Below are 24,419 nucleotides of genomic sequence, written 5' to 3' on the forward strand. Positions count from 1 at the left end.
CTTGTGTTGCTCAAAGCACCACAAAAAATACAAAAAAAATAGATAATTGCTGATAATCAAACCTAACCTGCTAACTAATTGGTTTCATTAGGTATACTTCTTACTCAACCACAGCCGCTCACTTGCTTCCACAGCAGCCTTTCAAAGCTAGTAGAAAGCTCCAGCTGCTTCCATCCTTAGCGGGCAGGGATTTTTTAGCTAAAATTCCCTAAACCGATTTCAACCCATTCTTGATGGCAGTGCTAAAACATTGCGGATGTGATATATTGTTGTCCAAAAACAGGGTGTCTATAGGCTTGGGGCATTGTTCCATTTTATCTGTCAGCAAAAGCCGGAGAACAGAGGAGAGGATGGTCAATAAGTTGAGGTTCTATTACAGTGACACTTGTGAATTCTTCACGCAATGTTTGAGCTCGCCAAGTCCATTAAGAAAAGAACACTCCCCGTCGGGGAATTGAACCCCGGTCTCCCGCGTGACAGGCGGGGATACTCACCACTATACTAACGAGGACTGATTTACAGCTTGTAATGCTCAGCCTAAAAGCCTAAAACCGATTTCATTTCATTCTTTATGTAGTGCTAAAACATTGTGATTGTGATATATTTTTGTCCAAAAACTGGGTGTCTATAGGCTTGGGGCGCTGTTCCGTTTAACCTATCAACAAAGCGGGAGAACCGAGGAGAGGATGGTCAATAAGTTGAGGTTCTATTACAGTGACACTTGTGAATTCTTCACGCAATGTTTGAGCTCGCCAAGTCCATTAAGAAAAGAACACTCCCCGTGGGGGAATTGAACCCCGGTCTCCCGCGTGACAGGCGGGGATACTCACCACTATACTAACGAGGACTGATTTACAGCTTGTAATGCTCAGCCTAAAAGCCTAAAACCGATTTCATTTCATTCTTTATGTAGTGCTAAAACATTGTGATTGTGATATATTTTTGTCCAAAAACTGGGTGTCTATAGGCTTGGGGCGCTGTTCCGTTTAACCTATCAACAAAGCGGGAGAACAACGGAGAGGATGGTCAATAAGTTGAGGTCTCAGTTACAGTGACACTTGTGACATCGTCACACAAAGTTTGAGATAGCCAGGTCCATTAAGAAAAGAACACTCCCCGTCGGGGAATTGAACCCCGGTCTCCCGCGTGACAGGCGGGGATACTCACCACTATACTAACGAGGAGTGAGTTACAACTAGTAATGGTCAGCCTAAAAGCCCAAAACCGATTTCAGTTCATTATGCAGTGCTAAAATATTGTGATTGTGATATATTTTTGTCCAAAAACTGGGTGTCTATAAGCTTGGGGCACCATTCCGTTTAACCTATAAACAAAGCAGGAGAACGATGGAGAGAATGATCAATAAGTTCACGTCCTATTTACAGTGACACTTGTGACATTTTCACACAAAGTTTAAGATTACCAGATCCGTCATGATCAGAAAACTCCCCACCTTTAGGCATACCTGGTAAGTGTATCAGTTTAAACACCAAGTGTGGAGCAGTGTCTGAGCAGGGACACTAACTTGAATGTTACGTGATATTGCAACGATGATAACCCGTGCTGTTAAAATGATGTCACCATGGACATTTCAGCGCCTAAATCCCATTTTGGGCTGTATTTATAATTCGTTGTGTTTATTTTTAGGATGATATTTTGTCCCTTTCAAATAATGGACTGATACTCTAACACAAAGACAGATAGTATTAGCTATAACAATTTTAAAGGCATTTCAAGGCTGTAGATAGTGCACTGATTCAAAGATATGCACTCCAAATCAATTAATGTTGCTTCAAGGCAGAATCAGAAATGAAAAAGATAAACAAGTTTTAGATGTATTTTAAAGTTGAAGAAACTACAGTGGTGAGAGATGCACACTCAATGGATATAGCTAGCAGTTGGTTATATACAGGGTGATGTGATGAGCATTCTCAGAAAATGTATAATTTTGCACAAGGGTGAAATATGAATATCACTTGGCCAACAAATGCCTACTTGGTTTACCTGGTGCTGATCCCTGATTGGTTAAAGGCAGCTGTTTGCAGATCACCTGACTGCTGGCAGTGACAGAACCAAAATTGACAACTGAGTCCATAAGTAGAGAAAAGGCCTGAGGGAACCTGGAGCGAAACATGTACAAACATACAAACACAGCACATTATTTTGACTTTACATTAGGCAAAATAAAGGCAATTTGCTTCCAATTCAGTTGTATTTTGCTGGGTTAGAGTATGTCAGGGTAACCAATGCATGTTAAGATGAGTATGTAAAAAAACCGAGAAGGCTCCCTCTAGCACAATAACCGACAGTTTGGCCCTCACTTTATATTTTTTTGTCTATCATCATGTATAGTGCACTTACACTTGTATTGGGATTACAACTGTCTCCTGTTCATCTATATGAAGCAGCAGGTGATCTTTGACCTCCTCTTCTCCCTCTGGGGTGAATTCTAGTGTGCCGCTTACAGACAGACCAGGAGCCACCGCTGTGGTCGGATTGTTCACCTTAAACCCGAACAGCTACATGGAAAGAGGAGATTAAGAAAAAAAGGGAGTAGAAGATAGGAGAAATCACTTGGATTAGATTGATCACTATGCAGCTGTTTACTCAGGAACTACTTTCATCATGTTGGCTCAGCAGCACCAACATGAAAACACATGGGACCCAATAAATAATGCAAAGGGGGGACATGTCAAGACAGAAAGACATTTGTAGAGACGTACCACCTTAAAATATTGTGCATACAATGAAATGTGAATGAATGGTATTAGAATAAGTTTGGTCCATACATTGGCTTTTTAACCTACAGAACCATTCAGTGATGGTAGATCCGACCCAGAAGTACACAGACAGAGAGAGAGAGAGAGAGAGAGAGAGAGAGAGAGAGAGAGAGAGAGAGAGAGAGAGAGAGAGAGAGAGAGACAGACAGACAGAGAGAGAGAGAGAGCGAGAGAGAGGTGGTGCATTTTGCACTACACCGTCAACAGCAGGTTAATTTAAGGCTAACGCTAGCTTAGCGTTCGCCCTCCATCGCGAGCAGCGTTCACGTCGCTTCAAAACTGTCTATACAGCCATTTCAGGTCGTCATAACGCGTCACGTCGGAAGCCTACGCATCCTGTCCGTGTTCACCTCGGACGTGGGCCGCTGGAGTCGGAGTTTCTTCGAGTTCTTCCCGACATTTGTCACCGTCACCGCCTTCCGGTGGACCTGCCCGGCCCGCACCTCGGTGAAGCGGACGGACGGCGGCTCCACCTGCACGCCGTTCCCCGACATGGCGACCTCCGCTGGGGGATGCGAGGCTGGGACGTGAATAAGTTCTAAAACACACTTAACACACAACTCTGCCCTGAGACGTTTCTCCGATTTTAATCGTCAATCTGAACAAAACGTCTATCCCGCATTCCGGTAGCAGACCGCGCTGGGAGCGGCGGAAAAAGTTGTACGTTTAGGCGGTTGCCAAGTAACGGGGCGGCGCGCTCGTTTGGACACTTGTGGTTGCCAAGTAACGGGGCGGCGCGCTCGTTTGGACACTTGTGGTTGCCAAGTAGGGCGGTGCAACAGTGATCGACGCCCATATTTTTGTAACGTGTGTGTGTGTGCGGTGTTAGTGTGTGTGTGTGTGTGTGTGTGTGTGTGTGTGTGTGTGTGTGTGTGTGTGTGTGTGTGTGTTAGTTAGTTAGTTAGTGTAGATAGTGGGACCGAAAACTAAAGCATTTATGATCCTAATTCTTGTTGGAGGTGGTAGGTATTGTTCCAGAGAGTACGGGAAAAACCCCAGAAAATTAAAATTATGCATAATTATGTATAAATATGCAAAATATGCATATAAGTGACTAAGTAGCCCTAACGAATGGGTCTGACCCTTTAGCCGAGCGGTCAGTGATGTCGCCTTATGATACTGTACACGCCACATCGAATCCCGCACCGGGCAAGAAATCAACCGATTATTTGCATTTTTCTAAAAATGGCTAAAAACCACTTTTCTCGGCGTTTCAGATTATTCTGAGCATTTGGGGGGAGGGAGTTGGCGTGGGGGGTGGGTTAGGGGCAGGGGGAAGGCGGTTAGCAGGCAGGATGAAGAGGAGGGAGATTTAGACGGGTGGAGAACCAAACCGCTACATTGTAGTGGGGTTCTTCTAGTTACTGAATAATGTGCAGGTCTCATTTGGTTTTACACAGTCCCGTGACGGTAAATGGCTGCCGGAAGTAGCAGTAGACGTCATAGAGAGGGAGATCTATACATTCTATACTGGATAAGGACCAAAACTCGACCACTACTAAAGTCTCCTGTTGTAATCTAACCCAGTGTTTCTCAACCGGGGGTCCGCGGACCCCTAGTGGTCCGTGGTGTAATTGCAAGGGGTCCGTGAAAATAAAATATCTTTAAAAAAAAGATCCTATGACATTTATAGAAATAGGATTGTTTTACTCAAATGTGACTGAGACCTTTATCTACCTAAGCTATAAAGGGTGACAGGACTTTTTTCTCTAATCACATCTGTTTCACAAGTGTAATTTATTGCATTTTAATAAGAGATCTCGCTCCCGTTTGCATTGTTAAAAGTTACTGCATAAAAATTCTGTTGTTACATATATCTGAAAGTTACTGAATACATATTCTGTTTTGTTACATATATCTGAAAGTTACTGCTTAAGAATTCTGTTTTGTCACATATATCTGAGTTCCAACTGAAAGCTCTTATTTTTGCCCCAAAGAGTGAATAAATGCTATAATGCAATTTAAAATGCAGTTTCTACTGTTTCTATCAAATTGCAACCCCCCTCCCCCAAGATCAGGTGGAGGGGTCCTCAGGGTAGATCCAAAATACGCAGGGGGTCCAGGACCCCAAAAAGGTTGAGAACCAACCATTTCTACACTGCAACAGAAGGCATTCCATTAAGAATGTAGGTACTAACTATACCTACATGCTGTGCGTTTGCGAGGGGGGGGGGCAATGCAAATGTCATATGCAATACGTTTGTGTGAAAAAGAGAAACACACACGAGTTAGATTCATGATTGTAGGAGAAGCCTTTTATTAATGCCCAGAAACATGGGCGTTAATATGGAGTTCATCCCCCTTTGCTGCCAGTGCAGGGGTGGCCACGGCCACCCTGATACTATCCCAGCCCCCCCCCCCCCGCTGCCCCCCCCCAGCCACGAGTCGCATATGCAGAATATGCTTCTGATTATGCGTAATACGCTTCTATCTGATATTTTCATTTTTCATTTCTGGACATTTACAATATAACAATGAATCGTTTAACGTGTTACAATATATACAGATACATAACATATTAAAACAGAATTGTTGTGGAACTCAAAATGTTAACTGTACTGGTATTAGTCCATGCACATCAGCTATTCAGTAACATTAACTGTCAAAAAAATAAGAAACCAAAGTATTTCAGTATGCGATTCCTTAACTCTCATGCTGACAGTTTTCAACTAGCCTGTACAGTATACTACAACAGCATAATAGAATTCCTGAAATTCAGTCATGGCTTTTGGTTTTGGTGTGCCACCCCAAGATTTTCAGTGGCCCTATTTGGCCACCCCTATAAAAAATGTCTGGGGGCGCCGCTGTTTGCTGCTATAACAGCCTCCAGTCTTCTGGGAAGGCTTTCCACTAGATTTTGGAACATGGCTGTAGGGATTCACTCCTATTCAGACACAAGAGCATTGGTGAGGTTGGGCACTGAAGTTGTGGAGAAGGCCTGGATCACTATCGGTGCCCCAGTTCACTCCAAAGGTGTTGGATGGGGTTGAGGTCGGAGCTCTGTGTAGGCCAGAGACGTTGTTCCACACCAAACAGACCAACCAAACCATGTCTTTATGGACCTTGTTTTGTGCACGGGGGCATTGTTATGCTGAAACAGGAAAGGGCCTTCCCCAACTAAACTGTTGCCACAAAGTTGGAAGTGCAAACTGTAATACTATGCTGTAGCATTAAGATATTCCTTCTTGTGAATATCACAGGTTTGCCTTAGCCCAAACCATGAAAACCAGCCCCGGAGCATTATTTCTCCTGTAAACTAAAAAGACTAAAATCGATCAAAAGGGCCGATCCCCTGGCCAATCAGCCAGTGACTCTACACTCCTCCACCAAACTTTACAGTTGACACCATGCATTCGGGCAAGTAGTGTTCTTCTGACACCAGCCAAACCCAAACTGGTCCGTCAGACAGCCAGATAGTGACGCTTGATTCATCACTCCAGAGAACGTGTTTCCACCGCTCCAGAGTCCAATGGCAGTGTGCTTTACCATTTCAGCTGGCGCTTGGCATTGTGCATGGTGAACTTGGGCTGCTCAGCCATGGAAACCCATATCATGGAGCTCCCGACGAACAGTTCTTGTACCGACGTTGTTTCCAGAGGCAGTTTGGATGTCAGTAGTGAACGCTGAACCGAGGACAGATGATTTTTTTTTGGCACTCGGCAGCCCTGTTCTGTGGTCTCGTGCGGCCTACTGCTTCACGGCTGACCTGTTGATGCTGCAAGACGTTTCCAATTCACAACAACGGACTTAGATTTGACCGGGACAGGTCTAGCAGGGCAGAAATTTGACCAACTGACTTGTTGGAAAGGTGGCATCTTATGACAGAGACAATTTGAAAGTCACTGAGCTCTTCAGTATGACCCATTCTACTGCCAATGTTTTGTTTATGGAGGCTGCATGGCTGCATGCTGAATTGTATGCACCTGTGAGCAATAACTGTGGCTGAAATAGCTGAACCCACGGACTAGAAGGGGCGTCCACATACATTCGGCCATGTAATGCATATGTACCATTACGTGAACGTGCACTTGTTGAGAAAAAAAATCTTACGTTAGCACAACTGCCGATTATTATTTTACCTGCGTGTGCAGTGCAAAGTATGACTGCGAGCTGAGCAAAGAATGAACAGAAGAACGAACAATATTATACCAAATAATTACACTACACGTTTATTATTTAGAATAATTTATTCCATCTTAGCCTCAACATTCATTCTAATAAATATTGTGACACAAGATCACAAAGAACTCCAACGTGTAGTTTTCCTATGATTCGAAAGAACAACCCAATTCCAACTTTGCAGCGGAAGCCTGGTACAAAAATATAATCACGCCCTTACCGATACTAACAAAATCAGCTTAGAAAAAAAAAAATCACAATTATTTTCTGTAGACTGTCAACACTGAATGACATTTCAAGTCCTGCAAAGTATTAGAGAATGATGATATCCTACTGTATATATATTTATGGACAGTTTTTCTTTAAATGGACATTAGCACCAGGACACCAGCGTCGGTCATCATATTGTAAAGGGTCGGTATAACTTGGTCTGGCGAAGTCAAACCAAGGTTTTAACACAGAAAGTTGAATCAGTTCACCTGGTCACAACGTTTATTGAGAGATAATTGTTGCATCACTCATCCTTCAGTCTCAACTGACTGCAGGTATCCCCACCTTTATAACCAACACAGTGGCATAATGACCGAAAACAACAATCGGTTTCATATATAAATATGGGCATGACTGTTAACTAAAGTCTCAATGGTCATGTGTACTATTCACAGAGGATTTCAGAATGTTTGCAATCTCAGCATTGGAAGATGGCAACAGATGTACTCTAGGCAGAAGCATGGGTACGCTATGGGTTCCCCAGTCTCACCTATAGTGGCCAACTTGTATATGGAGGAAGTGTTAAAGAGGGCTCTGATGTCCTATCCAGGGACACCACCTTGCCATTGGTGCAGATTTGTGGACGAACCCTGGGTTAAAATTAAATCTCAGGACGTACCATATTTCACCAACCATATTAACTCTGTGGACAACCACATCAAGTTCACCAGGGAGGACGTGAAAAATGACAGGTTGGGCGCTCGGGTAGCATAGCGGTCTATTCTGTTGCCTGTCAACATGAGGATCACCTGTTCGGATCACCTGTTCAAATCCCCATGTTACCTCCGGCTTGGTCGGGCATCCCGATGGACACAATTGGCCGTGTCTGTAGGCGGGAAGCAGGATGTGTGCATGTGTCCTGGTCGCTGCACTAGCACCTCCTCTGGTCAGTTGGGGAGCATGTTCGGGGGGGGGGTTACTGGGGGGAATAGCGTGATCCTCCCACACGCTACTTCCCCTTGGCAAAACTCCTCACTGTCCGGTGAAAAGAAGCGGCTACTGACTCCACATGTATCAGAGGAGGCCTGTGGTAGTCTGCAGCCCTCCTCAGATTGGCAGAGGGGGAGGAGCAGAGACCGGGACTGCTCGGAAGAGTGGAGCGATTGGTCGAATACAATTGGCGAGAGAAAAAAAAAAGAATACAGTGTTGAATAAACAGGCTATTATTGACATGCATAAAGACAAGGTCTTAACACTTATTGCCACTTGTCTCCTCAGTAATTGGAATAATGGTGTTCTGAAATCTCCATGGAGTAATCTGGCTCTCGCTCACTGGATGAACCCTAGACTAGTGTCACTTTTCCTCTGGAGTTTCAGCAGTTGTTAAGATTATGTGGCATTCGCTGCATCATTATTTTTTTGTGATAGTGGTACTGACACAAGCACCAATCTCAAAGCTTATATTGAGGCAGCAATGCAGTTTATTGAGATCCTTGTCTGATCACTTCTGCATGTGTGAAGACTCCAGAAGAAACCTTCAGATGTCCTGCTTGACCCATCCCTCAGCTAATGACAGATGATGGCTCTGTAGAACCCCTTGGTTCCTCTGATGTCATTTCCTGAGCACTGTGGAGCACTTCAGCTGTGAGTTGGTTGAGATGTGGTTCCTGCACGTATCTGAGTTTCACCGTCCAGCCCAAAGAAGTTCTTTCTGACAATGTAGCGCACACACTGGAGGAGGATGTTCCTCTCGTGGCGGATGTCTGGGGCGAGTAGCTAGACAAAGATAAAATATACGTTTTTAATAATTATTCTCATGCATTTGTGCATTCTTGTACATCTTCATATATGTGTTCTATTCAGATGATTGAGATTTGTGTGAGTAGACATTTCTTTGACAGGATAAGCTTTTTTTGCATTAGCTTTGCATGAAACATCCAATGAATTCAACCTCCTCTAAACAAATTCGTTCCTGAGAGGTATATCTAAACAAACCTATTAGCTAAATTACTTTATTTTAACTTCTTGACACTTATGTTGCTGCATAACATCCTTGCTGAAAAGGCCATTAAAATGGATTTTCAAAATTTCCCTGGTTAGAAAATGCTGAAAATTGTGCCTTTGTACTCTCTATCCTCCTCTATCCGGTATCTCCTTACCATCTCAAGCAGAGTAGCGCGGCGCTTTTTAAGTGTCTCTGCATTGTGCCTTCCTCCTCTGCTGCCCCATCCTCCCCTTCCTCCTCCTCTCCGCCCTCTGCCTCTTCCCCTTCCCCCCCCAGATATGTGCCGGGCTGGTTGCTGGTCTTGGCGGGTTTCTGTTTGGCTGGGGTGTCTGCTGTCCTGGGGCCTTGGTGGTGGAGTCTGGAGGATGGCCCGGTTCTCTTGAACTAGTTTGTTGGCTCTCTGGATTGGGACAGCTAAAAAGCAGGAGAAAACCTAATTCAACTGACTGTCTGTCACATATAACAAGATAATGCAGTTTTCCCTGATCGTTCTAGTTCTCAGCTTCCAGTTACAAAATTCCAGGCTTTTCCAGACCTTAATTTGCTCTCTCCATTTCTGTTCTTGTCAATGTTCAGTATGGTGCATCTTGATAGTTCAGAGAGTACATAGAGTAGAGTACATCTTACAGTCTTACTATTTCAATTACTCAGTGTGGTATGAGGCATGCTTGTTAATCTGTGGAGATGTGTCCTGTCAATGTGCAGTAAATCATCTGGTGTTGTGGGACTACAGATACATAGGGGATAGAGAGAGGGGTGGTCAACTCACCCTCTGGTTCCTCATCGCTGTCGCTCTCAGTCATGGAGCCATAGCTGGCCATTAATGAACCCAGCCCAGAGCTCATTTGTTTGGGGGCGACCACCAGCTGTGTGGAGCCGTCAGCTACCTCCTCCCTGTCAGACTCTGAAGGAGCGAAAAGGACAGTGTTGAAACAGTCATCACTTTTTAATGCCTGCCATTCCATCAGAGTTTCTGTCTAATTTGAGGAATCTAGTTTGTATTGCTGATCATCTGTGAGGTCTTTGATACTGTGCAGATCTTAGGTGAAAATCTGCCAGTAAATAGTAAATTAAAAGTTATTCCAGTTCAGAATCGGTCTGACAGGACGCGTAATCGGGGCAGGCTAGGCTAACTGCTAGCCCATGCAGACCGGTGGTTCCGACAGTCATCCTGGCTGGCGTTTGTTCCCTCGGACAGTGATTTTTTTTCTTTTTTCGGTTTGGATACATGTGTTAGTTTGAATATGTGTGTTCTTGCAGTTTTTAAATGTGTTTTTGTATGTTGCACTGCTGTGGGCTGGGGGAAACGGCATTTTGTTTCACTTCACGTGCGCAAGTACATGAGGTGAAATGACAAATAAAGTGTTCCCGATTCCTGAGAACGAACTCACTTTCAAGCGGGCTCCAGTTTAATGCTGTGATCTAGCAATCTAGGAAACGGAATAAGCTAAAGCATTCAAATTTTGTAGAAGGGATGTCCACAAATTATCAATCCGAAAATGTCTCAGTTGATCAACTCTATGCATGAGCTTAACAAATCAATCAAACTGAGCCACTATTGTGACCACACAGGTCTTCTTGGCTAATGGTGGACCAACTGCTTTAAAGAAAACTGCTTACCATGTGGACATCCAAGTACCTGTGAATAAAAACCTGTTGCATTCTATGTTCATTTTATGTTTATTTTCTTACATCTGCAATTGTATGTACAAAATGTGCTATATAAATAAAGCTTTACTTGAATGACACAACTAAAAATGGATAACAAGGGGGATGTCTGGGTAGTGTAGTGGTCTATTCTGTTGCCTACCAACACGGGGATCGCCGGCTCGAATCCCCGTGTTGCCTCCGGCTTAGTCAGGCGTCCCTACAGCAGGTGGGAGGGAAGCCGGATGTGGGTATGTATTCTGGTCGCTGCACTAGCGCCTCCCCTGATCGGTCGGGGCACCTGTTCGAGGGGGAGGGGGAACTGGGGGGAATAGCATGATCCTCCCACGCGCTACGTCCCCCTGGTGAAAATCCTCACCATCAGGTGAAAAGAAGCGGCTGGCAACTCCACATGTAACGGAGGACGCATGTGGCAGTCTGCAGCCCTCCCCGGATCGGCAGAGGGGGCGGAGCAGTGACTGGGACAGCTCGGAAGAACAGGGTAATTAGCCAGATACAATTGGAGAGAAAAAGGGGAGAAATTTTTTAAAAAAAAGAGAAGAAAATGGATAACAAAATTGCCTTTGTGGCATATTTTGAAACCTTGACAGTCTTGTCTGAGTATGCGTACATGTGTCTGTCTGAAGGAAACACTTGAGACACTCACCAGGGTCACTGCTGATGAGGGCCGCCAGCGGATCCGTCTCCTTTGAGGGCTGACTGAGAGGTGGAGGGTGCTCTGGAGCGCCGTTTCCTGGGTCCTGAGTGCCAAGTGGGGGACCCCCCTGGAGCCTTCTGTTACCATGCCAGTGTCCACGACCTCGACCTCGTCTTCTTCCTCTCATTCGCCTGCCAAGACCACGATGGTGGCAAAGAACACAGCGATGGTAAAGCAAAGAGTTCAACCAAATTTGTGTTAAGTGGTTTGATATGCGCAGGAAAGACCATACAAACTGAAAAAGAAACTACTACTCTTGTGTTGTGTAGCATGCTGATTGATCAACGGTTTAATTTCAGTGTAGCCATACCCAAACTGAGCAGTCTCCAAGACATCGCCCCTCTCTTCACGGAGCTCAAAAATTTTCTTCTTCTTTTCAATATTCTGGAGTGTGGGATAGTTCCTGGGAAGACACGTCAGGGCTTCAGTTTATGATGTTCATGACAGCTTTCTCATCACGTACAACATTTGCGACACTTGCTGTGGTAAAGGCATAGGCAGATCACTGGATACAACAGTATAATGTGATGCCTTGAAAGGAGATATAAAAACTAGACAGTTTGTGAATACTGACTTGCGTCTTTCCTCCCTCCATTTTGCAATCTCCTCTGCTGTGTCCAGTTTGATTCTTTTAGCGCCCCGTCCATGGTTCTGTGGTTAAAACAGAAAAATCACTGATGCTTACTCATAAAAAGGTAAGAGATCAAAAGTCGAGTGAATTACTAAATATGAATAATAATTCTGCAGTGGTGAGTGGGTTCACTTACAATTTTCCAGTGGATGCTGACTAGTTTTTCATGAGCCATGAAATTGCAGTCAGGAACAGAACACTGACAAATGATGAATGAACAGGTTGTGAGCAATTTTTAATCAATAAAAACAAGCCACGGCATCATGAAAACAAAGAAAATGTACTTTACATTTTGAAAAATACCTTCACATGTTGAGAAATGTGTTCATCGTATTTCTCTTGGTTTTTGAATCCCCGATCACAGGTGTCACAGAAGTGTGAATATTCTGGTTCTTTCCTGTTTTTCTGCTGAGGATTTAATGCCAGACAGGTTCACCACACAGCGGCACTCTTCAACATCTTGTATTTCTTTCATATTAAGAAATCCTAATGGCACTGTAGCATAGACCATTAGTTTTTGGGTACTTTTCAGCGAGCTAGTTCTTTACCTTTTTCCCTTGAGTATTGTGGGGTCCATAACTTTGCCTTGCACCTCGATGCCCACCACGATAGAAGTTTTGACCTGAAACAATTCAATAATAATAAACAATTCAGATATGAAGTCAAATTTCATTTGTAAAGACTTAAATCACAATTCATTTCCAGAAGGCCTAACAACCACATTACATTCTCCGAGAGATGCAGCAATAGATCTTAATTCTGTTTACATTTGGATTTTCATGTGGTTTGACTAAATCAGATAGCCATCCAACTTACTCAAGACGTATGTTTATGTTAAGTGAAGTATTGCTCGTGTGGTTTCATTCGAGGTCGGCTTTCACAGAAACTCCATGACAGAGATGCAAACAAGCCGGCTGTCAATCAATCGTTTTTATGTACAAATTTGTCCTTACACACCCATGGGTTTTTTTTAAGCTCTCAAGATTGTCTTACAGTTAGACGCAAAGCCCGATGATCATTTGTAATTCCTTATGTTACCTCTTGCAACAAGCAATCACCAAGGCTTGAAAAGACATCCACGTTAACCAACTGGTGTCTACATTCAAGGGTTATCCTGGTTCTACACTGGCCTCTGACACAAATTTCAGGGCCAAAAAAATCCATGGGTGTGCAAGAACAAATTTGTACGTACGAAAGATTGATGAATTGAAATGTCTTTATTTCGAACATGCAAAATAAATGATAAAAATAAAACCAGAAGAATTCAACAAGAATTCTCAAGAGAATCCAACAAAAATGTTATGTTCGAAAAGGAGCAGGAAGAAGTTAATATTTCCTGCCCCCTCTCCAATGATCAATTAATAAACCTAAATATTAAACTTTTTCCACATCAGAGTATGTCATTCTCAAGAACTGCCTCACAATGACTCAGTAACAAAAAGAAAAGCAATAAAAAGAAAACAACAAAAAAGAAAGAAAACGGTTAACAACGATTTCCAAGAAGAAACAACAACAACAACAGCATCCACTATGGGTGTCATGGTCTAGAGAGGAGCAAAACCTCCTCATCCTTGTACCGCTTTCAAATATTTTTGTACCTCTTTCAGAATTAATTTCAACTTTTGCTTTCTTTGAGTTCCTCCTACCATTCCACAAACTTACCCCATAATTTGAAATACACATACTTTTGTGAGTGGCACGAACACAGTGTTTCTTAAAATTCAAATCTCCTCTTAAATTGTACCCCCCCCCACACCCACCTGAGAACAACTGTTGTATGGTGCCAGGAAGTAGATTATATGTAGATTATTTGTACAGTCTTGAATTCTACCAGGTCCACGAACTTCATAGCCCGTGACTTTAAAAATAGCATGTTAGTGTGTTCCCTATATCCTACATTGTTTACTATGCTTACTGCTCTTTTTTGCAGTACACATAATGATTGTAGGTTGCTTTTGTAGGCGCCCCCCCCCCCTACCTCCATGAGGCCCACCACGTGTCCTTGCTGAGGGTACATACCGTATGGACGCTTTGGACCAAAGGGCCGACCGGGACCCCCACCCCTGTCAAACCCTGACGGTGCTCCATACTGCCAGCCTCCTGGACCTTGGTTATGATCCCATGTCTCCGATGGCGTCTCGGGCCAGCTCCACATGCTCGGGTGGAAGCTGCTGGAGTGGCTCTGGGGCTGTACCGTTTGAGGATTTAAGACAGCATTTTGAGGACGACAGTCAAAGACCGGCGGCGGATAGCGTCCGAGTTCATTCATAGTGTACGCTCAAGATTGCGGGGGTTTTTTTCCTCCAAGAGGGAAGCTGTAATAGAAGGAAAGGTCAATAAATGTTGACTCCGCAGCGATCAACTCAACACGTGCGGATGTTTTCTCTGGGTCAGTTCGTCACTTCCGCTAGAGCCGGAAACGCACACGAGATCAAATGAAATAATCAATATTTAATGGACGACTATGAGTGGTTTGTGGATTATAAACTGCGGTAGATTTGCAATTCGACGCGTCAATTACCGATTTAGAGAAAAAAACAAATGATTTATTATCGCAATCGGTAGCAACAAAGTCTCGCGATTTTCACGGAAACTTCGTTCGGGTTGCCAGGTTGACATAAATCAAGGATTATTTTTCATTCAAAACTAACGAGACTTCTAAATAACAAAGATGTACGTTGGGAGGGGGGGGGTCCTCTATCACAATGTATGTTATTTTACATCTGGATGACACATTTTCTGGAGAAAGAAAAAAAATTCCGGGTAACCGTTAACGGAAGAAATGTTTCAAATGTACCAAACTATTACTATACTATTTCCAAATATGTTTGCCTCATTGCTGTCTTTAAATTTGTTTCCCCATTATTACCCTTTGTTTTTGGCACCTTATTGTAAACTACTAATAACACACGTTAGCCCCTAACTGACGGGTCTGACCCTTTAGCCGAGCGGTTAGTGACGTCGCCTTGTGGTGCAGTACACCTCGTATCGAATCCCGCAACGAGCACAAAATAACCGGTTACATTATTACCCAGTTACATACATTTCAGTCTAATAACACCCAGATCCCATTGTTAATACCAAGCTACTGCTTGGTTATTACATGGTTTTACTTAATTGTTACCTCTTTATCGTCAAAATATTACACTGCTATTACCATGTTATTACCGAGCTGTAATACAAGATTCGAATCCCGCACCAGGCAAGAAAATAACCGGTTACATTATTACCCAGTTACATACATTTCCGTCTAATAACACCCAGATCCCATTGTTAATACCAAGCTACTGCTTGGTTATTACATGGTTTTACTTAATTGTTACCGCTTTATCGTCAAAATATTACACCGCTATTACCATGTTATTACCGAGCTGTAATACAAGGTTCGAATCCCGCACCGGGCAAGAAAATAACCGGTTACATTATTACCCAGTTACATACATTTCCGTCTAATAATACCCAGAACCCATTGTTAATACCGAGCTACTGCTTGGTTATTACATGGTTTTACTTAATTGTTACCTCTTTATCGTCAAAATATTACACAGCTATTACCATGTTATTACCGAGCTGTAATATAAGGTGTCACCGCGCGCGACCCGACCCCGGAAACGCTGCTGAAGGTGAGATCATGCGAATCGCTACCGGCAACTCAACGTCGCACAGCACCTTGAAATAAGTTTAAAAACAGAAACCAAGGTCATGTCAAGGTGAGTGGGGAATTCTGAAAGTGACTAAAGCCAACGGGAATGGGGGAAGCAAATGATATTCGTTTTGATAGTGTAAAGAATAGTTTTTGTATAGTCTTTATAAATAATCACTATAGCTTGTTTATTTGCTCTAAGCTGGCTCCCACATACATTTAAAGTTCAGTTTGGGAAGAAAAGTGATTCTATTCTATTCTAGTCGAGTCTAGTCTATTCTAATCTGCTACTACTACTACTAATACTAATACTAATACTACAACTTTAGGCTGCTCCCGTTAGAGGTCGCCACAGCGGATCATCAGTTTCCATCTCTTAGTCTAATCTGTTCTATTCTATTCAAGTCTATTCTATTCCTATTCTAATCTGTTCTATTGTATTTTAGTTTAGTTTACTCTAGATCCTAGAAGTCTACCATTCTATTATACTGGACTATTCTAACCTATTCTATTTTATTCTACAGCCAGTGGTCACCAACCCTGCTCCTGGGAAGCTATTCAAGTCTATTCTATTCCTATTCTAATCTGTTCTATTGTATTTTAGTTTAGTTTACTCTAGATCCTAGAAGTCTACCATTCTATTATACTGGACTATTCTAACCTATTCTATTTTATTCTACAGCCAGTGGTCACCAACCCTGCTCCTGGGAAGCTATTCAAGTCTATTCTATTCCTATTCTAATCTGTTCTATTGTATTTTAGTTTAGTTTACTCTAGATCCTTGAAATCTACCATTCTATTATACTGGTCCATTCTAACCTATTCTATTTCATTCTACAGCCAGTGGTCACCAACCCTGCTCCCGGGAAGCTATTCAAGTCTATTCCTATTCTAATTTGTTCTATTGTATTTTAGTTTAGTTTACTCTAGATCCTAGAAGTCTACCATTCTATTATACTGGACTATTCTAACCTATTTTATTTCATTCTACAGCCAGCGGTCACCAACCCTGCTCCCGGGAAGCTACCATCCTGCCGGTTTTCACTCCAACCCTAATTCAACACGCCTTTTTCTACAGATCCCCCGTTTACCAAGACCTTGATCAACTGGATCGGACGTGTTAGATTAGGGGTGGAGTGAAAACCAGCAGGACTGTAAGCGGTCCAGGAGCAGGCTCGGTTACCACTGTATGGTGACGTAGAGAGCACCTGGCAACCCGGCCGTTTCCGGTGTTCTCCCGCACCGCGTGCGAGAAGCGGCAGCGTGGTGAGTCGCTCGGAAAGTCCTGCAGCCGCTCCCGACGGAGGGCCACCCAACCTCCGCCAAAACTCGGGGGAACAGCCGTCAAAATGCTGGTGCTATTCGAGACCGCCGCTGGATATGCCATATTCAAAGTACGTGATTGATACCTGTGGTCGTGTCGTGCGCTGAATCGGCATTTTATTCGATGCGAACCCGGGTTAGCCTGTTTTAGCTAGACCGCTAGCTTAGCGCCGCTAACGTTTCCGAGAGGCTGTAAGGTAGAAAAACAAAAAGGGCCCCCCAGCTCTTGATCCAGAGAAGGGTCCAGACGTGCTGACTGCATGGGGTTATTATGCTGTTGGGACCGATGCGTCTTTTAGTACTTGGCTATGAGAGGCTGTAGGCCCTCCGACCACGTGTACATGTGACCAACCTGGCCGCGTGCTGCAGTGAACGTGCTCAAACCACGCTCGTGTTAACTGAAGTCGATTTTATTTGTGCAGCCCACTATCCCAAATTACTAATTAGCCTCAAGGGGCTTTACAGCAACACTACATCCCGTCCTTAGACCCTCGTGACGGATAAGAAACAACTCCCGAGTTGTGATTCGATGCAATTAAATGATTTGTGCTAATTTGGCAGACGCTTTTATCCCAAACAGTTTGCACATAGACTCGAGTGTGATCGACTGGCATCATGGTGCATAACATGATCATATCATAGTTCCCAAACAGTTTGCACATAGACTCGAGTGTGATCGACTGGCATCATGGTGCATAACATGATCATATCATAGTACTATTTGTAGTAATGCTTGATGAATATGCATCATATCATAGCAGTACTATTTAAAGCAGTCGTAGTAGTATGTTTGTCATGGAATATAGCAGCAAAACATGAAGTAATAGTATATTTGCTAAATAACAATCATGTCACAGTAGTACTACATGAAGGTATAATAATAGTCGCACATATGCTACATAGAAGCCATCACATTAAGCAGTAGTACATTTTCTACATGGTAATCATATCATAGCAGTACCATATGTAGTTGAAGTACATTTTGCTATCGTTATACAGCAAAGAATGCATGTCATGTATTTAGTGCAAGTATGCCCTAGATCATCAAGCGGTGATGAATTGGAATCAAGTTACAAGCTAGATTTACAATGTCACATAAGTATAACAAGCATATCATCAGCATAAGAGAATAAAATGTTCTATGGAAATGATGGGGGATTCTTACATTGTTATCTCTGCCCAAGTTGATATCATAAACGCAGCCAATAGAGGGCTCTAGTATTTAGCTGCAGATATGTTACTGTTAGGTATGTATTGAAGTGTATTCTGGCTAGACATTTTCAGCACATAAAATGAATGGCAGGCCTTATTTGGGTGCAAGACTGAGTCTGTATATGTTGTATTTAAGGTACTTGATGAGTCGAAACTACAAGAAGTCGACAGCCTTTGGAAGGAGTTTGAAACGCCAGAGAAGGCCAACAAAGTGTGAGTATCTGATGGATTCAAGAAATCATCCCCAAAGCTTCTGTTAGATTGTGCATTAATCAGTGAGTCCCCATTGTGCAATCACGTAACGTCTGGAATTAATGAGAATGTCTGTTGATCTTGATTTGTCCCTGCCAGTGTGAAGTTGAAGCACTTTGAAAAGTTCCAGGATACCACAGAGGCTTTGGCAGGTATGGGGCACACCATATATTACTGATGGTGCAATCCAATGTGCATTACTCTCCTTACATGGGTCAGTAGCCTAGAGCTGTGGTCCGTGATGTATCTCTATATTCTGATGATTAAAAATGAGGTCATTCAGCAGTATTCGTCACTACCACTGAGACCACAGGCTAGATGAGATAAAAACACGTGGTTAAATTTCTTGTACAGTCTCCATGAATTTATTTCTGCGTAGAACCCCCATTCATTTGTATGAGTAGCGTTCCTGATCACATTCATGTTTTAGTTCTGTTATATGTGACGCAATGTTCATGTTCATAACCTTTGTTACACAGCTGCCACTGCCCTGGTTGAAGGAAAGATTGGAAAGAGTCTAAAGAAAGTCCTGAAGAAAGTTGTGGCCAAGGAGGCTCACGAGCAGTTGGCCATCAGCGATGCCAAGCTTGGTGGCGCCATCAAAGTAAGTGGTCAAACGTTTAAAAAAAATCACTAGTTCACCAAGATAACTGTGAATGGAAAAGTTTGCATTTATGTAACAGGAATTCCTGGTTACAAGTCATTTAAAATTAAATTGAATCATAAATTCATTTAAAACTCTAATTTTAATTTGTTTTGTTTATTGTGACAGCTCATGTGACGTCTTAAGAAGACCTTTAAACTGCAATTAACTGTATTTGATTGTCAAGTTATACGTGTCATAATACTCTGTAGCCCAGATTGTTTGTTTCATGGCCTGCTGAAAGCGTCACATGCTCTTTTTCCCAGGACAAGCTCAGCCTGAACTGTGTCCACAGCCCGGCCGTGGCTGAATTGATGAGAGGCATCAGAAAACAGATGGAGGGCCTCATCAGTGGACTGCCTCCAAAAGAGATGAGCGCTATGGCCCTGGGGCTGGCTCACAGGCATGTGATGCACATAGTGTCATAGAAGCATAACCACTGCCCGTGATTAAAATTGCTGTCTGAAACCACCTGTAGATTTCCTTCAGCATTCGTCACTACCACTGAGGCAGCAGCCACAGCAGCAACAAGAAGAATCAGAACTACTTGCTCGTTGAATTAACTTGCTGGTTGCTCCTCTTCTCTGGTTTTCTCAGTTTGTCCCGCTACAAGTTGAAGTTCAGTCCAGATAAAGTGGACACTATGATCGTACAGGCAATCTGTGAGTATCATTGTTCTTCACATCAATCGAAAAAAGCATGAAAGGATCTATGCAAATGTGCACTCGTATGCAGTGAAGAAGGAACCAGTATAAAATGGTGGTGTCTTTGCATCTTTTCAGCACTTCTGGATGACCTGGATAAAGAGCTGAACAACTATATCATGCGCTGCAGAGAGTGGTATGGCTGGCACTTTCCTGAGCTGGGCAAAATCGTCACAGACAACCTGGCCTACTGCAAAGCTGTCCGCAAAATAGGTAATAATCTGTATTAGTGCAGCAATTTTCAAAACTGAGTTAAAGCTCTTTACAAAGGAGTAAAAGATACTCTAAAGACTCAAAAGCAACCCATAAAAAAGGGTTGTGATCCTCCTACAAAGGCGCACTTGCATTGGCTGGCTTGCAACTGCGTAAGAACTGGAGGAAGATGAAATGAATGTAGATCTCAGTGTTGATTGCTGTATTGGCAATCATTTGATCAACAGTCAAACAAGAGAAATGTCATGGAGTGGTATCCACTGACATAGCTGTCGCTGTTATCCAACTATCTGAGTGAGCTGATAAGGGTTCAAGGAGTCCTTGAAAAAACAAAAAAAAAGGTTTGCTCATGAACAGACACTGGCAGGTGTAAGGATGGAACCCATGTCCTTTCTACTACAGTGAATTCTCTAATCACTTGGCCAGATAATGAGATTATTTTGTGATAAATGTTAATGGTGGTTTTTTGTTTGTTTGTTTTTTAAAGAGAGATGCGAAAACACATTTTTAAGAGGTGATTGGAAAATGTGCTGATGTGGTCGACCCAATCTCCTGGAGCTGGTTTTCTACATTGAGCCTTGATGGCAAAATCCTCACCTGTTTTTGAGTTGGACTTTGAAAGGGATTAAGGCTTCTGCCAGAGGTCCCCCAGCCTGTTGTCTAGCCCATACATAGTTGGCACATCATCCCAAAGCTATATACAAACCCTAGAAATTGTAGCTAAGTTTCAAAGCAAATGGTCTTGGTAGCTAAATGTTATTTGCACATTTTGTGTCACCAGGTGACCGCACAAATGTTGCCACCAGTGACCTGTCAGACATCCTACCAGAGGAGATTGAAGCTGAAGTCAAACTGGCAGCTGAAATCTCAATGGGAACAGAGGTTTCAGAAGAGGACATCGGCAATATAATGCATCTATGTGATCAGGTATGTGTCTCGTTGATTGACGTTTGTCACTATTGGGTTATCAAGGAATTCAAGTGACAGTGGTGATGATGGCGACAATTGTCTTCTTCCTGAAATCAGACCGTGTGGGTTTTTCAGTCACTACCTCATCTGAACAGTCACATTCAGCTTGTCCTAATCCAACAACTACAAAACACTCAATTTGTTTTATGTGAACGAATTTACACAAGCTAATTCCCACAACCAAACACTTGGTGTGTTCTCTGCAGGTGGTGGAGATCACAGAATATCGCTCACAGCTGTACGACTACCTTAAAAACCGCATGATGGCCATTGCCCCCAACCTAACGGTTATGGTGGGAGAGCTGGTTGGCGCCCGCCTCATCTCACATGCCGGTAAGTCACAGGGGAGGGTTGGTTTTGAGGACCAAGCAAGCGATGATGATGATGACAGTATGTCACTGTCCTGAAAATAACTGATGGTTTAAGTCACTACCTCATCTGATCTTGCGTGAAGAGTCAAAATAACAAGAAGAGAGTCAAACTGTTGTGTTTGAATACAGGAATGGAAGTGAGGATGCAGAAAATTGTCAGGTATGAAGATATTTAATATATCTGTCATTTTTCTGTGTTGTTGTAATGTCAAGGTTCCCTGTTGAATCTGGCAAAGCACCCGTCCTCCACTGTGCAGATCCTTGGAGCAGAGAAGGCCCTGTTCAGAGCCCTGAAGACCCGGAAAGACACGCCCAAGTACGGTCTTATCTACCACGCCTCCCTAGTAGGCCAGACCACCGCAAAGAACAAGGGCAAGGTGAATTCCAGAGCTCATATAGTCCCAAGATATTTCTATCTGTGGTGGAAACACATGATATAAATTGCCGAAATGTGTGTGCAGTGTTTGTCCTATGTTTGTTTCCCACTCAAAGTTAGTCTGTGTCAGATTGCTGATTTAGTAACAGTCTGTCGAGGAAAAAATTTGAATATTGGGTGTCCGGGTGGTGTTGGCAGTCTATTCCGTTCCCTACCAACACCGAGATTGCCGGTTCGAATCCCCGAGTTACCTCCAGTTTGGTTGGGCATCCCAACCGACACAGTTGGCCGTATCTGTGGGTGGGAAGCCAGATTGTGGGTATGTGCCCTGGTCGGTCAGGGTGGCTGTTCGGGGGGAGAGGGAACTGGGGGGATACAATTGGGGAGAAAAAGGAGGAGCAAAAAATCCCCCCCCCCCCAAAAAAAATTATTGTCTTCCACTTTGCCTGTCCAGATCTCCAGAATGCTTGCGGCTAAAGCGGCCCTAGCCATACGCTATGATGCCCTTGGAGAGGACACCAATGCTGAGATGGGTATAGAGAATCGTGCCAAGTTGGAGGCTAGACTACGCCACTTAGAGGAGAAGGGAGTAAGTTCAATTTTAATTATCCTGGAACCTTGTTTGTTTGAAGTGCTTTGGGGTGACGAGAGAATAAAATGTTCTCATGGCTATGGTCTGACCTTTTTTTCCTCCTTGGTTTCTTTTCAGATCCGAAGAATCAGTGGAACAGGCAAAGCACTGGCAATGGCTGACAAATACCAACACAAGAGGTGAATAGAGTTGCACCATCCCGTTTTTCAAAAGCTGTATTTTGACAAATTTAAATAACAAGTGACCAATACAAACCCATTGTATATCCTTACAGTGACGTGAGAGTTTACGATCCGTCCGGGGATTCCACGATTCCCACAACTTCAAAAAAGAGAAAGTTTGAGGAGGTGGAGGAGACCACAGAGCCAGTTACGCCTGTGGTCAAAGCAAAAAAGGTCAAGAAAGAACCGGAAACAGAAGGTTGGTTCATCGTGTGGCTGATCCCACCAATTTCTCCACTGTTTATTCCTGCTGTCTCTCTTCTGGGATCGATGATAATTAGTGTCTTATTTGTGTGATCTTTAGAAGTCGAAACAGTAGCAGAGACGGAAGAGCCTCCCAAGAAGAAGAAGAAAAAGAAGGACAAAAAGGCTGAGGTTGCTGAGGAACCAATGGAACAAGAGCAGGAAGTAGAAGAAGTAAGTTTGAAGTAAAATTGGCTTCGGCAGCCTGAAACCCAGGCCAGAATTACAAGTTTTAAGATTGAGAACAGTTTCAAAGAATGTGACAGCAAGTATCAGTCATGATGGTTCATAAACTGTAGGATGCATGTCTGATCAGTATGTTCGTCCGTGTCTTTGGCTTGACAGATGACCTCTGCACAACCCATGCTGGCTCATGGGATCTCAGTTGATTTTTTTTTTTAGCAGAATACCAGTTAAAAAAAAAAAGTCTCATTTTCTTCCAGATGTTACTTTTATCTGGTGCAATCTTCCATGTTGCCTTATGATAATGTGCTACCTGCAGAGCAATTATATGGTTCAGCTTTTCATCCTAGATGTTCATTATTGGGTTGTTTTGAAGGTTCTCTGTAAAACAGACTGACCCATATTTTTCTTTCTCTAGCCAACAGAAAAGAAGAAAAAGAAGAAGAAAAAGAAGGTCAAGGAGGAAGAAGATGAATAAGAGTGGACATTCTATATTTTGTATTTCTATATCATTGTATATGTTTATTTCTTAGGGTCAAGACTGTACATATTGTATTGTCCTTTTTTCTGGACACCAAGAAAGACTGAATGAGAACAATACACAACTGTCATTTGATCCCTTTTTATAGCTGTTGATGAGAGATGTGATTGTAAATCACAATGGATGGATGTTTTTGAGTGTTGTTTTTTTTTTTTTTTAACGACAGCCCTTGAGTTTATATGCAACTCAGTCTATAAGCAGAGCCGATGGATGGAGACTGAAATATTAATAAGGTTTATTGTGGTAAACCTTCGTCCATTACTATGAACATCTGCTCTGTTGAAATAAACTTTTTTTTTCTTTTTTTTTGCCGTAATGGTAGGGTTTGGTCATTATTTAGATCCGGGTCTGATTGTTTTGAGGGGGGAAACAAATGGATATCTGGGTTTATTCCTGGTGATGGTGTTGAGTGTCTGATCATGATATCCTATTCATGCACATTTTAATTCGATTTGTACTCAATACATCCAAATATTATTTAACCACACACATTAACGCTTTCTGGATATAAAAAAACAACTAAAGGGCAATGACACTAGCGGCCAGACTTTAGTAGAGGAAACACGATCTAAAAAGGGGCCAGTGTGGGTGCAGGTCTACAGGGTGGCAGCTGCCACCTCTGGGACACAGTCTTGCCACCCCGGGAAAAAATCTCTAGATCCACCACTGGTTTCAACCAAGCAGTTACACACCTCATTCTATCAGTCAACCAATAGTCTGCTAAGGACCCTTGATTTGTAGACTCGGGTGTGTAGCTGCTTGGTTGGACCAAAGACCTGCACCCACACCGGCCCTCTCTGCATCATGTTGCGCATCCCTGAGC

The 24,419-nt window shown here is 43.1% G+C and overlaps 3 protein-coding genes and 6 non-coding genes across 9 annotated transcripts in view; 4 read left to right on the forward strand and 5 right to left on the reverse strand.

Moving 5' to 3' along the window:
• LOC130131755 (cilia and flagella-associated protein 47-like) overlaps nucleotides 1–3,274 on the reverse strand; it is a 53,337-nt gene extending 50,063 nt beyond the window's left edge. The window contains exons 1-3 of the mRNA XM_056301552.1: nucleotides 3,131–3,274; nucleotides 2,362–2,519; nucleotides 2,005–2,120 (exon numbers count right to left, since the gene is read on the reverse strand). Coding sequence (XP_056157527.1) covers nucleotides 2,005–2,120; nucleotides 2,362–2,519; nucleotides 3,131–3,274 — 418 coding nt within the window. The remainder of the gene's footprint in view (nucleotides 1–2,004; nucleotides 2,121–2,361; nucleotides 2,520–3,130) is intronic.
• Nucleotides 440–511, reverse strand: trnad-guc (transfer RNA aspartic acid (anticodon GUC)). The gene has a single exon. It is a non-coding gene; the product is annotated as a tRNA-Asp (tRNA).
• Nucleotides 776–847, reverse strand: trnad-guc (transfer RNA aspartic acid (anticodon GUC)). Its single transcript has one exon. It is a non-coding gene; the product is annotated as a tRNA-Asp (tRNA).
• On the reverse strand, nucleotides 1,113–1,184 carry trnad-guc (transfer RNA aspartic acid (anticodon GUC)). The gene has a single exon. It is a non-coding gene; the product is annotated as a tRNA-Asp (tRNA).
• A 4,271-nt stretch (nucleotides 3,275–7,545) lies between the features above and the next one.
• nufip1 (nuclear FMR1 interacting protein 1) lies at nucleotides 7,546–14,457 on the reverse strand. Its single transcript, XM_056301063.1, has 10 exons — nucleotides 14,130–14,457; nucleotides 12,659–12,732; nucleotides 12,414–12,518; nucleotides 12,247–12,309; nucleotides 12,054–12,130; nucleotides 11,790–11,882; nucleotides 11,429–11,610; nucleotides 9,884–10,018; nucleotides 9,269–9,528; nucleotides 7,546–8,885 (listed from the first exon to the last, which is right to left on the reverse strand). The coding sequence occupies exons 1-10, from the start codon at nucleotides 14,377–14,379 to the stop codon at nucleotides 8,748–8,750; spliced, it is 1,377 nt and encodes a 458-aa protein (XP_056157038.1). The 5' UTR covers nucleotides 14,380–14,457; the 3' UTR covers nucleotides 7,546–8,747.
• Nucleotides 14,458–16,985: 2,528 nt separating this feature from the next.
• nop58 (NOP58 ribonucleoprotein homolog (yeast)) lies at nucleotides 16,986–23,902 on the forward strand. The gene is made up of 15 exons (XM_056301062.1): nucleotides 16,986–17,147; nucleotides 18,425–18,501; nucleotides 18,640–18,692; nucleotides 19,020–19,144; nucleotides 19,450–19,586; nucleotides 19,781–19,845; nucleotides 19,966–20,100; nucleotides 20,882–21,027; nucleotides 21,276–21,402; nucleotides 21,654–21,817; nucleotides 22,271–22,405; nucleotides 22,526–22,587; nucleotides 22,683–22,828; nucleotides 22,934–23,046; nucleotides 23,474–23,902. The coding sequence occupies exons 1-15, from the start codon at nucleotides 17,103–17,105 to the stop codon at nucleotides 23,531–23,533; spliced, it is 1,590 nt and encodes a 529-aa protein (XP_056157037.1). The 5' UTR covers nucleotides 16,986–17,102; the 3' UTR covers nucleotides 23,534–23,902.
• LOC130131862 (small nucleolar RNA SNORD70) lies at nucleotides 18,765–18,857 on the forward strand. The gene has a single exon (XR_008812412.1). It is a non-coding gene; the product is annotated as a small nucleolar RNA SNORD70 (small nucleolar RNA).
• On the forward strand, nucleotides 21,082–21,167 carry LOC130131865 (small nucleolar RNA SNORD11B). Its single transcript, XR_008812415.1, has one exon. It is a non-coding gene; the product is annotated as a small nucleolar RNA SNORD11B (small nucleolar RNA).
• LOC130131866 (small nucleolar RNA SNORD11B) lies at nucleotides 21,437–21,518 on the forward strand. The gene has a single exon (XR_008812416.1). It is a non-coding gene; the product is annotated as a small nucleolar RNA SNORD11B (small nucleolar RNA).
• Nucleotides 23,903–24,419: the final 517 nt, after the last annotated feature.

The sequence above is a fragment of the Lampris incognitus genome, chromosome 21, assembly GCF_029633865.1.
Source record: "Lampris incognitus isolate fLamInc1 chromosome 21, fLamInc1.hap2, whole genome shotgun sequence".
Taxonomy (NCBI): Eukaryota; Metazoa; Chordata; class Actinopteri; order Lampriformes; family Lampridae; genus Lampris; species Lampris incognitus.

Excerpts from the sequence above, each read along its gene's own strand:
- nufip1 (XM_056301063.1), bottom strand. The coding sequence starts at position 14,379 with ATGAATGAACTCGGACGCTATCCGCCGCCGGTCTTTGACTGTCGTCCT. Across the intron at positions 12,733-14,129 it reads TGGTCCAAAGCGTCCATACG|GTCAAAACTTCTATCGTGGT; the intron begins GTATGTACCCTC and ends GAATTGTTTCAG. Across the intron at positions 11,883-12,053 it reads TGGAGGGAGGAAAGACGCAA|GAACTATCCCACACTCCAGA; the intron begins GTCAGTATTCAC and ends GTGTCTTCCCAG.
- nop58 (XM_056301062.1), top strand. The coding sequence starts at position 17,103 with ATGCTGGTGCTATTCGAGACCGCCGCTGGATATGCCATATTCAAA. Across the intron at positions 19,587-19,780 it reads GCCCTGGGGCTGGCTCACAG|TTTGTCCCGCTACAAGTTGA; the intron begins GCATGTGATGCA and ends TGGTTTTCTCAG. Across the intron at positions 19,846-19,965 it reads TATGATCGTACAGGCAATCT|CACTTCTGGATGACCTGGAT; the intron begins GTGAGTATCATT and ends GCATCTTTTCAG.